Source organism: Sorex araneus, chromosome X, assembly GCF_027595985.1.
Source record: "Sorex araneus isolate mSorAra2 chromosome X, mSorAra2.pri, whole genome shotgun sequence".
Lineage (NCBI taxonomy): Eukaryota > Metazoa > Chordata > Mammalia > Eulipotyphla > Soricidae > Sorex > Sorex araneus.
This window is the reverse complement of record NC_073313.1, coordinates 290,514,715-290,528,034: the sequence shown is the minus strand read 5'-3', so window position 1 is coordinate 290,528,034 and position 13,320 is coordinate 290,514,715. Positions and strand designations below refer to the sequence as shown.

The window sequence follows — 13,320 nt, the reverse complement described above, 5'->3', positions numbered from 1 at the left end:
ATAAGGAGTTCCTTTCTAATACTTCCAATTTAAGAAAGAAATTATAAACATTTTTGCCACTGTGTCCTGATGAACAAGTTTGGAAATTGTGATAGTTTATCAGAGGAAGAAACATTTGTCCTTCAAAGATCTTGGGATTAAGAATGATAATTAGGGACAGTGGTTTAAGTGTAGAGCACATGTCATACAAGCAGAAGACCTGGGTTTGATCCTCAGTATCTCTTATCTACCCTTTGCCCACATTGCCTGGCATTATCTCCACATAATCAAACAAAATTTAAAATGGCAATGACTATTAGATTTACCCAAATATTAAAATAATTTAAATGTTCATATAAAATTAAATAAGCATTCCTAGTTCTTCCTTGAAAATTTAAAACCAGTCACAAAAATAATGTAATGATAAATATTTCTTGCTCTTAAAATAGTTATGTATTAATATGTCTGTAGTATTCTTTAGCTGACAGTGTACATTTTCCCTCGATTTCCCATCTCTCAAAGCTACTAAGATTGATCTGAATTTCCAACTGGATAAAGTAAGTCAGATTTCTTATCCTGTGAAAAATTTTAATTCTACATTATCACAAAGAACTTCATGTTGACAATTGACAATAGGTAGTCAGTTTGTCATCCTAAGAGGATATATTTTACCACAGAGCTGATTAGGTTTGCAAAACATAGGCGCATTTAGCTTTAGTATGAATCATTTTAGTGGTGGGAGGTTGATTTGATCATTACTGAAATGCAATAACCACCCAGAAAATTTTAAAATCCAGTCAGAATAAATCCTAGGTATCACAAAGCCCCTTTAAGATTATTTTTCCTTTGGAAGCAGTATACTTTTTAAAGCCTATCTACAGTGTAATTAATACCTTCTATTATCAGACTTTTAGAAATAATCCACTCCCAACTAGAGAAGATTATACTGATTCAATATTTCTGACTAAAACGTGTTTGCCATTTCATCAGAGATGCTTGTTTGTGGGAACATATTATAGTTTATTGACATACAATTCCGTAGGCACTTTGATATGCAACTTAAAAATGTGTAAATCTAAATGAGCATCTATTCTGTCAATAAGCAATCTACAACTGGATTTCTTGTCAATGGATATTTAAAATGCTTTATTAAATACATCTTAACTTTATAGACCAAAATAGATCCTTTTTATGACTTCTTGAAGGCTTTATAGAGATGACATATTTGATAAATGGCAACTCATCCATAAAGAACAAATTTTGATAAATTTCCATATTACTTTAATTCAAAATCCTTCCCTCTCCAAACTTTAATAAAGTGTGAGTGTTGTTTCACCATTACTAATCAAATCCTTCATTTTTATTTATTCTCTAAAATCACTTAATAGATTTTTTTCATATTTTGAGTAAATTTTAGTATTTTTAAATAGCTTAAAATAACATTGTGCTTGCATATAGTATTTAGTTTTGGCTATAAAACTTATTGATTGCTTATTTGCTGCACATTGATTATGTGTTCAGATCTTTATTGATAGTTAAGTTGCATTATAATATGGGAAACGAGGTTTATTTGTTATTTAAAGTATGAAATGAGCTTATAATAATTCTTTAAAGAATTTTACAAGAGGGTATTGAATCACATTATTTCCATCAATCATTAATTCTTTGAACTCCATTTTTATTTGCTAGTAATTTTGGGGGGTCAGTTTGCTCATTTTAGTCTATACTAAAGTTATTTTTTGTGTACGTGTTGTCCGCTATATCCTATAATTACAATGGTAAGTACCATATTTTACTTATTATAATAGAACAAAACACCCAGTAGAACAAAGGCATGGCTGGATATGTAATTATGATACAGAATTTATAAGGTATATACAAAGTTATACCATGTCTTAAAAAGGTAATGATAGACACATTGAGAAAATCTAAAACATTGTTAAAGGAGTTTGGTTTGGATATTTTACAATAAATAGGAATTTCCTAAGTAAGCTCAGCACACTCTAAGCAGAGGAAGTCTAGTATAGCAGGAATTGGAATCTGTTCTTGGAAAGTTCTCTCTAGTGCACCTGGAGTCCTTTGGACTGAAAGAGCAGCATGTGAATACGGTATGGGTAGAAGGGGTTGTTACAAAGATGAAGAAAGGAAAGAATCCTTTTCTGAGGAGACTGTTCTTAGTTCTTTAATTATGTTTTTTTCCTTCTCTATGATTTCAGTTATAGTTAGAAGCTCAGTATAGTTAAAACCTATAATGAAGGTCCAGCAGTCTTTTTAAAATTTTTTTTTTTCTATCTGGTGAAATTGGGCATGCTTCAAATGGCTTAACTGCAACTTTATTTTGTCACCCTGCTTGTATGGATAAGGTTCCCTCACCAAACAACCATCCTTAATAAAAATTCCCAGGTACAGTTTTCACACATTCAAATAAGCACATACTTCAAAGCCTGATTTCCATTCTCCCATTTTCCATACTGTCCCTGAAGATGAATGCTTATGGCCAAACATGGCACCCAGGGAACTCTTCCCCTACATTCTTGTGTATTTGGCTGACAGTGATATTGATTTCATGTTTTATGTCAGTTAGGTATTTAATCATTTTCAAAATGGTGGAATAAAAACCTCATTCCCACCATCAGGATGAATAGGAGGTGATTAAAAGACCAATTCAATGTAGCCCATACTGGAACAGAAAATATAGTTTCATATTATTGACTCAGATATCTCAGATGTTGCAATTAGCTTGAAAGACTTTTAAAATTATAATTCAAGTATCTGTCCAGAGTGATAGAACAGCAGATAAGGCACTTGCCTTGCATGTGACTAACCCAGGTTTGATATCTGGCACCCATTTGATCCCCTGAGCACTGCTAGGAGTGATCCCTGAGTGCAGAAACAGGAGTAATTTTTGAGTACTTCCAGCTGTATCCCCCCCCCAAAAGTATTTAGAACATGCTCATATTAAATTCTTTGTGTAGGGGCTGGAGCGATAGCACAGTGGGTAGGGCATTTGCCTTGCATGAGGCCGACCCTCGCTCGATTCCTGGCATCCCATATGGTCTCCTGAGCACTGTCAGGAGTAATTCCTGAGTGCAAAGCCAGGAATAACCCCTGAGCATCACCGGGTGTGATCCAAAAACCAAAAAAAAAAATCTATGTGTAAATTAACATATAGGAATAATAAAAATTAAAACTATAAAATATAATCTAATAGAAATTCCAGATTGAAAGATAAAACATCAGAGATAGAAGATTCATTTGAGTTAATTTAATATAAAATTTGATATGGAGATGAATCAGTAAACTTGAATATAAATTGCAAGAAATTAAACCATCTGCAAGTAGAGAAGGAAAGACTGAATAAATGGAAAGAGCACCATAAACTATGGGTTAGCAAAATATAATGGAAGTCTCAGAATAAGGAGAACAAATAAAATGAAACAAATATTTGAAGAACACTATGGCCAGAATTTCTAAATTTAATGAATCAAATCAATACATACTTAAGAAACTCGGTTTCAGTAACATTATTTCAAGGAAGATCACATGCAATCACATGGATAAAAGTTAAATATTAAAAGAAAATTTTGTAGAGTAAAATAATTTGTTATGTTTGGTTGAGCAATGCTGTGTTTCATAAGAAATGATGGAAAGAAGACAATGAAATAGCATCCTTTAATGTTTAAAAAACTGAACTGTATGTTCATATAAAATTGAATTGAACTTCTCTGTAAATCTGATCTTGATTTTCATAATGTTAGGTATAAATGAAAACATTTTCAATTATTTTATTAAAATGTGTAGCATTGTTTGTATTCATCAGTGTAACATTCTTATGGTAGATAAACTGTGATGCTTCAGATGTTTGATACAATTTACATTTAGTATAATACCACATCAAAGTTTGTGTAGTTCAACTTGACCTTTCCACATGGCTCTCTTATAGGAGAATATAATGTAATATCTATCCATTTTGTGCCTTAGTTATCTGAAGGTGAAAGATAAAAGATCATCATATAGACTCATAACTGTTTTATGCCCATAGTCATTTACCAATTTTGTTCACATTATTTTAATAAGAATCAATCATAAGTTTCTACCTAAATTTATGAGGCTAAGAAAAAAATATATTTGTGCCTGAAAAAATGAATATGCCTGATAGCCTTAGCATTACTACTACAGTATCCAAATTATTCAAGGTAAAAAATAACAAGAACATTGATATAAATCATTTTAAACAAATAAAAATTTGAAAATTGAATAAAAGAGAACTAGAAAAGGAGAGAAAAACATAAAACCGAACAATTTTAGAAATATTCTTAAAAAATTATTCTATTAAAAAATGCTGATCTCATATTGCAAGAAAATCAAACTGTATTTAAAAATAAATTTCAGATATTTTCTGCTTACATACCTCTCTCTCGCTCTCTCTCTCAACCACACACATAAGTACACACGTACACACATACACAAACACACACGCCAAATATTCAGTGGCATGGAAGTAATTCCCACTGAAGGAAAGTCAGAAACTGAATGACTGACTTCTACACATAGGTGCCTGGGTGTCCATATGGAAACAGGTAGGAAAGACTGGGAATGTTCGTCATAAACCTCTCCCCTACAATTGATATATAGGGAAATGATTATTTCCCACTTTTCCCGAAGGAGTGAAGGGTTTTGCATTTCAACTTTCAAGGTTTTTACTCCAAAATGGAAAGGACTTTTTTTTTTTTCGTTAAGCTATTTTAAATGGTCCAGCACAGAGAGGATGTGAAAATGCCCATTCCTCAGTCTTTGCCTGGAAGGGCCTTTACAGAGTCCTTTACAATCTGTTACTGAGCGTCTGGCTTCTAATTAGCACATATCCGGATCTGGCTCCAACCCAACACACAGCTCTGGGAGTCAGTGAATACTTCACCCGCCTTTTCCCTCCAGCTTGTTCCAGCTGTAGAACCAGCATTTATCTGAAGGTGATTACATAGATATCTAGCACCCCATTTTTAATGGTTGCCACATAGAGCCCTTGAATTACCTAGCTTGATTAGTCAAGTTTTAAAAAAAAATGAGCTCAGAGAAATATAGCAAAGAAAGAAGCAATTGTAATTAATTAATTTTTATGAATAAGATGCTTTATTTAATACCATGATTTATAAAGCTGTTCAAAATATAGTTGTTACCGACTTTGAATATTCAAATATCAATCCCACCACCAAAGTGAGCTTTTCTACACCACTGTGCTCACTGGCCAAACCACCTTCCAAGCCTGTTCCCTTAACAGGCACACAGTAATTTTAATTTATGTTTCTCATTACAGCTAGACAACTAAAGGAATTATCAAAAATACTGGAGCGATAGCACAGTGGGTAGGGAGTTTGCCTTACATGAGGACGACCCGGGTTCAACTCCTCCTTCCCTCTCAGAGAGCTTGGCAAGCTACTGAGAGTATCCCTCCCGTACAGCAGAGCCTGGCAAGCTCCCCATGGTGTATTCGAGATGCCAAAAACAGTAACAACAAGTTTCACAATGGAGACGTTACTGGTGCCCACTCCAGCAAATTGATGAACAATGGGGACAGAGCTACAGTGTAGTGCTACTTTATTAAAAAAATATATCAGAAAGCTATTATACCTCATCATGGGATTGTTAAATTCTTGTCTAAGGATTTACTAAGCTGTTTGAGCTGTTTGTTGCTAATTGCAACCTTCAGTACTATTATTTTTTGTTTGTTTAGTTGGCTTCTATGTTACTTTCCCAAATTATGATATGCTTCTCTTACTAGAACTCCAGTATTGAGGAATTTGGAGGTGTTGGTTGGCTTAATATGTGGCTGCAGGGTCCAAAGATTCTAGAATCTATGGTCTGGACCAACGAGTTGAAAATATCAGAAAGTTCTCAGCAAGGACACCTGACCTTTTTCAGTTTGCTGTCTCTGCAGAGAGTATTAGTGAAGTGGTAGAGTCAGCCATTTGCGTGGCTGCAGGGTAGGTTGTGAGTCTGACTGCCAGGGCCACTGCAGAGTGGGACCAGAGCTGCCCCTTTCTTTCCCAGGGATGCTCCATAGTTCTCAGTGGAAGATTTGGGTGTCCTGAATTTTATCAGTTTGGCTTGCATCTCCTTGGAGATTTAGGCATGAATCAGCAGAGCAGGCCCGTGTGGGTGAGTTACCATGGTGGTGGCTGTGGAAAGAATCAATTTTTAAAAATTAATGTAGGAACATTCACTTTATCATAAGCAATAACCAAACTTGCGTGGAAGAAATAGTTAAGAATTCCCTGTCCAGTTCCTATGTAAAGAAACTTAATTACATACATTCTCAAATGCTATCTGAATGATGACTTCTAATCAGTCTGCTTCTGATGTTGAGTGTGACCCTTGTTGTTTTTTTGTGTTGTTTTTGCAGGGTTGGGGGAAGGTACAAACACTGGGCTGTGCTCAGGACTTACTCCTGCTCTGTACCCAGGGATCACTCCTGGCAATACTTGCAGACTTTATGCGGTGCCAGGTTCTAAGAGGTCAGTTGTGTGTGAGGCAAGCACTTTATCCACTATACTATCTTTTTGACCCCATGGACTATTACAAGTCTCAACACACTCAAATACTAGAAGCCTGTAAGAAAAAAAAGTGACTTAGACAAAAACCCAAAGATATTAGAGACCACCAGTTTACAAGGTTTATTTTCTACTTGACACCAGAATGGAAGAGATGACTATTTTTCTAATACACAGAAGCAAACAGAGAACCAACAAAAATGAAGAAAAAAGTATGTTTCAAACAAATATGAATTTCTGTGAACAAGTCTTAATAAAACAGAGACAAGTGGGACTGGAGGGACAGTATAACCCAGGAAATAGGAGATTTGACTTACATGTATCATCCCACGTGGTTTGATCCCTGTCAGGATATGTGGTCCCCAGAGCACCAAAAGGAGTGATCTCTGATCACTCTAAGCACTGCTGGGTTTGGCCTTCAAATAAAACAATAAAATATAGAAAAGTGATTTACCTGAAAGTGTTATTAAAAAAAACAATATATAAATGTGGCCACCAAGATTAGAAAATCAAATGCATGGGGAAAAAGATAATTTTGGCAAAGAGATAACAGTTTTTAAAAATGCCAAGAATTCATAGTCTGCAAAATACAATAATCAATCTAAAATATTGAGTAGGATGATTCACCATTAAACAACATCAAGCAGAAAAAAATAGTAAGCAAACTCAGAGAGAGGGGAACTAATCCAATTAGAGGAAGAAAAAAAAAAAGAAATTTCAAAAACTGACAATAGATGCTGGAGGGATAGTACAGCAGGTAGGGCCTTTGCCTTGCAAGAGGCTGACCCAGGTTCGATTCCCAGCATCCCATATGGTCCCCTGAGCACCGCCAGGATTGATTCCTGAGTGCAAAGCCAGGAGTTAGCCCTGAGTATTGCTGAGTGTGACCCCCCAAAAAGCCAAAAGAAAACCCAAAAAACTGACAATAGTTTAAGGGGTGTATAGGATACTCAAGTGGGCCAATGTACACACTTTTTATTAAAAGGGATAGAGAAAACTTTTAAAAGAAATAATCAGTGAAAACTTCTCAAAAATTAAGAGGCAAAGAGAAACAGACATCCATGTTCAGAAACCTAAAATGCACCAAGACAAAAGAGACCCAATTTAGGACACACTGTAATCAAAATGACAAAAGTTAATCAGAAAGAGAGGCTCTTAAAAGCAGCAAAAAAAAAAAAAAAGAAAGAAAAAAAAACGCAAAAACCTTATGTACAAGTTAACTTCCACAAGATTATCAGCAGATTTTTCAGCAGATATTTTGCAGGCCAGAAGGGAGTAGGATGATATATTTAAAGTGCTGAAAAGAAAAGATTTCCAACCAAGAGCTTTCTGACCAGCAAAGTTGTCCTACATGGTAAAGGAACAAAAGAAATTACACTTGTTAAGTGAAAGCCCAAAGAAATCATTGTCACTCAGCAGACCTTACAAGAACTGTAAAAGGGAATTCCTTCAGCTAATAAGGGTCGAATTAGTTTAGATGAAAAGTCATGAAAATACAAAACTAAATAGTAAAGATGCATATATGATTGAATTTGAAAGTAAAATTGTAATGGTGATGAGGAAAAAAATTATAAACGTAACATAATGGCTAAAGATAAAAATATTTTATACCTATAATACCTTTTAGTGCTTACATTCTATAAAAAGATAAAATGTGCCTTCAGAAAAAATATATGATGAGAAGAATGTAAAAATGTAAATTTTGACTGTAACACAAGCACAAAACTCTATAACTGTATCCTCACGGCAACTCATTAATAAAAACAATTAAAAAATACATTAAAAAATGTAAAGCTTTTGGAAATAAGCTATACATATGAGTAACCCCCAAATACACATCTAAAACATAGGGGTCTTTTGTTTTTTCATTTTAAGTAGTTTAAAATATACTGTTATTCAATTTAAGTTGCTTTCTTCACCCCCACCCCAATCTTGGGGCCTCTCTTGGAAGTGCTTAGGACTTACTCCTGGCTCTGTGCTCAGAGATCTCTCTTTTCAATGTTCAGAGGACCATATGGGGTGTTGGTCAACCATCACAAGGAAAAATTTCTTCTTACAGTATTATAGCCCCAGCCCTGAAATTTTTTTTCCAGCCCTTTGAAATTAAGCTGCTTTATGTAAACCTCATGGTAGCCAATAATCAATTTGTACTATATACAAAGGATAAGCAAAGCCAAGCATAGCACTGCAGAAAATAATCAAATTATAAAGGAAAAAAGCAAAAGAAGGAAAGGACAGTTAGAAAAGTCAGAAAACAATGAGCATAATGGCAAAATAAGTCTATGCTTCTCAATAATTATTTTAAACCTGTATGAACTAAATACTTTAGTCCAAATACATGGGGTGCCAGGAATTAAATGCAGGTCAGCTGCATGCAAGGTAAATGCCCTACCTGCTATACTTTTGCTTAGGTCCCAGAAGTGGTCAGTTTTTTGTAATCATATAACTTTTCAAGATTCAAGCAGGAAGAAATAAAAATCTTGACCATATCAGTAACAAGCAAGGAAATTAAATAAGCAGCTAAAAATACATTAAGAACAGAAGTCCAGGACCAGATGGATTCACCAGTGAATTATGAAATAACTAAAACCCATTCTACTTAAATTATTATAAAAAGTTAAAAAGGAGAGAACATTTCTAACCATAGTCCATTATTAGACCAATAGAGTAACTAATTCCTATAACATGCATTTTAAAAGCACACAAAAAGAAAACTATAGATTTAATATGTCTGATGAATGTTAGTGTAAAAATCCTCAACAACCTTGATATATCAGGTGTAACAGCATATCAAGAGTCATTTATTATGATCAAAAGTGACTCATCCTGGGGTTGCAAAGGTGATTCAATATATTCAAATCAATTAATGTAAAACAGCACATCAGAAAAAAGTGATATGTTGATATTAATAAATGCTCAAATTCCATAGGATCTAGATGCAATGTTTTTTTTTTTTAAATTTTTATTAAATCACCATGTGGAAAGTTACAAAGTTCTCAGGTTTATATGTCAGTTATACAATATTCAAACACCCATCCCTTCACCAGTGCCCATATTCCACCACCAGAAACCCCAGTATACCCCCCGCCTCCACCCCCTACCCCCTACTGTATAACTACTGAATTTCACTTCATTTTTTCTTTACCTTGATTACATTCCATAATTCAACACAAAACTCACTATAGTTGACATAACTCTCTCTCTCTCTCTCTTTTTTTTTCTCTTTTTCCTTTTCCCCCTTTTTTTTTTCTTTTTCCCCCTCATCCCCCTTCCTGCGCCTCATAGTATGGTGTACGCCACGCCACGTCGGCCAGCGTGGGGCTTTTGCTTAGTTCACAGTCCAGAGGTGGCTGCTACATTAAAAACCTTCAATATTTTCAACAAAAACTTACTGTTATTATTTGGAGTTTCCCCCCCGAGTCAGACCTGTTCAAATGGAACCAATTCACATTGCTGAACAATTATAAATGTTATATATGCCCCCTTCCCATGAGTTCCTGGGAGCCCCCAAAGTAAAATCCGAATACCTGTGGGTCTGGAATCAGAAGATGGCGCCTGCCACATGGTGCCGCCAGCCCGCCGCTTTCCATGCAGGAAGACAGGGTGGGGGGGGGGGGGAAATCCACCCCCAGCAGCACCGAGTTGTAGCCCAGTTTGGTGTCCCAATGCATTGCTCTCGGGTGCTGCGCTGGATGCCCGAATGTGTTACATCTTTGGAGTCAAAGTCTTTAAGCGCCGCAGAGGGTCCGATTCGCGCTCAGCGGCTCCGGGTTTATCTGGGCCGAGGGCGATGCAATGTTTTTATTAATAATATGTGGTGTTGTGTGGTCTCCCTGTTGGTTTATACTTAGTATGATAACCTCCTGTCTTTCATCATCATGTTTTTGACAATATATAGAAGCAGTTTTAATGTGGTCAGATTTTTCAATATATTTTCTGGGATCAGTGGGTTTTTTTCCCAAAATTCTTTATTACATAAATATATGGTCACCATCACTTATTAACAGGGAAATCAAAATAATAATAAAATATCATCTCACACCTGTGAGAATAGCCTATCTCCAACAGACAAGAAACTGGCTGGCAAAGGTGTGGAGAAATCAGAACTTTAGAACTTGATTATTTGGAATGTAAACAGAGACAGTCATTACAGAAGCTGTGAGGGTATTGTTCTAAAGATATGTATGGGGAGATCATATGATATAACTTTTTAGCTCCTGGATATTTATTGCACCCAGATTGATGACCCAGAGCATAGAGTGTGCCCTGTACATGAAGAAGGGCCAGATTAATGCTGGGAAAAGCTTTAGATATTAAGTCTATATATCCCCCCCAAGCAAACAACCCCCCCAACTAATTTTATATATATATCTTTATATTTATTGCAGCATTTTTCAATAGCCAAAATATGATGACAAACTCAATTCCAATGAATGAATGATTAGATTTAGAAGATATGGCACTCAATAGATTTCTATTCAGGGTTAAAAATATAATGTTGCTATTTGTTACAACATGTGTGAACCTAGGCAATATTGTTAGTGAAGTATGTCTAAAATGCTGCATTTCTCACTAATATGTGGAAGGTAAACTATGCAAAAACTGTTTCTAAATGTTTTTAAAAACTTATGGTACTTAAATCTCTAAAGGTGTTTGGCATTTCTTTTCTTTTAATTCTTCATTTAAAATTTTATTTTCATTTACTTACTACTGGTTTGCAGTATATTTGAATTTCTGGGGTTTGCTTCATACTTTTGTGTGTATAATTGTCAGCATTTCTACCACCAAAATTTCACTGCCATTCCACTACAAAAAATATCCCTTTGCTTATTCCTTTACCTTCCCCCTTTCCATTTCCATATTTTTCATTGGATCTAAAATTACTTTTGTTGTTTGTTATAGTTTGTTGTAGTTTCACATTCCCCATAAGAGTGAAAGCACTTGGTAATTGTCTTTCGCTTACTACACTTAATATAATCATGAGTTTCTTCTCTTTTTGATATGTCATTTTCATAGGTGTGAATTTCACTTCTTATGAGCAATGGAATAACTGAATTATTTTTTCTCTATCACTTGTATCACATGTCATCCCGTTGCTCATTGATTTGCTCGAGTGGGTGCTTGTAACATTTCCATTCTTCCCTGTCGAGTGCTAGTGTAGCCCAATGGCGTCTGCTCACTCCAGGAACACAGAGTCTCAAACCATTCATTCAGGGTCTTGGTGAAGATCAGATCATCTTTTAGGTGGACAGCCAGGCGTTCTTTTGACTAACCATGGAAATCCAGTCAGTTAATTTTTTCTCTATATATCTGAAATTGATCACAATAAAATATATATTTCATGTTGAACATATTTAAAAGTCACTCGAGGCAAAGTCTAATAGAAAAGTTAGTTAAGACTTTTTGAATATAAATAATTTAAAAAGAGGTGATTTTTTCCTTGTATCTGCATGTTTTTTTCAAACTTTCTCTAAAGCATTTCCATAAGAGTTGTTTTGTATAGTATTTTGAGAATTGGTTACATAATTTTTATTTTTATATGTGTGTATGTGTAGCTTCCCAGTGTATTTTGAAGTAAATGAGGTTCATCTTGTTTTAAGATAACCAAAATCTAGTTTGTATGTTTAAAATCTCAGTTTCTTTTCTACAGCCCAATATTTTACGGTACACATATTAATACAAGGAGAAACTGGACAAATGTGAGAAATGCCTCTAGGTCAGAGAATAGCACAGTAAATGATTCAAAGATCTCCTCCACCATGGAAATACTGAATTATATAGGACTTTCTTTGAAGAGAACTTTCTACTGCAGTAGCAAAAACCTTACATGGAATTATTTGACTCCTCTGTAGGCACTGGATAAACCATCTCAAACCGAAAGCATCTCCAAAGACAACATGTTTGACCCACCATTGGAGGTAATGAAGCTAGATTATCCCTGCTTTTAAAATGTGTTCCCTCAACTCCTTGCTAACTCAGTACCTGGTTTCAATTCTTCCAGTTCTATTTTCCTGCACAGCTCAGGCAGCAAACTGAAGAGCTCTGTGCTACCATTGATAAGGTCTTACAGGATTCCTTGTCTATGGTAATGCCTTAGACTAGAAAGCACAATTCAAACATTTGCTTTGCTTCTCTTCTTTTGCTTCTACTCGTATGTGATGTATAATAGTCCTGTCCTTTTTATTTTGCAGCATTCTTCTGATTCTCCTTCGAGTTCTGACCCAAACAAAGTATGTATAATGCTGTTAACCATAGGAGTTCCAAGATCAATGATTCTGAAACCATATGAGAAACCCAGTAGTGAATTATGAAATTAATTTAGTGGATAACTAGCATTTTGTTGTTGTTAACAAAAAAAAACCCCTAAAACACAGAACAGTAGGAATGTGAAATATCAGACTATTCCAAGTAGTGAGTAGGCATATAGACACAAGTTTTATTTGTAGATATATGGCTACAGCACAAAATCTATTTTTAACATTGAATCAAGCTCAAAATAGTTTGCAAGCTAACATGCTAGGGTTTGCTGTTAAATATCGACATATTAAACACTCTGAATTGCAAGTGAAAATCTTAGCTTATGTGTAATCTCAAACATAGCTGCAGTGCATATAACTCAGTCACAGAATTGTGGCAGTAGAAATAAAGTACAGTGACGTAGCATTAGTCTAGAAGGTTCTTTGTTTTTGTGTTTGTGTTTGTCTTTTGAAGGTGAGGAGGGCAACTCGTGGTGATCAGGGCTTACTCCTGACTCTGCACTCAGGGATGACATTTGGTGTTGCTTAGGGATGGG

At 35.1% G+C, this 13,320-nt stretch overlaps 1 protein-coding gene across 1 annotated transcript in view; it reads left to right on the top strand.

Moving 5' to 3' along the window:
• Nucleotides 1–13,320, top strand: part of MLIP (muscular LMNA interacting protein) — a 178,608-nt gene that overhangs the window by 41,984 nt on the left and 123,304 nt on the right. Inside the window, exons 6-8 of the mRNA XM_055123001.1 lie at nt 12,380–12,445; nt 12,529–12,612; nt 12,719–12,757. Of these exons, the coding sequence (XP_054978976.1) occupies nt 12,380–12,445; nt 12,529–12,612; nt 12,719–12,757 (189 nt within the window). The remainder of the gene's footprint in view (nt 1–12,379; nt 12,446–12,528; nt 12,613–12,718; nt 12,758–13,320) is intronic.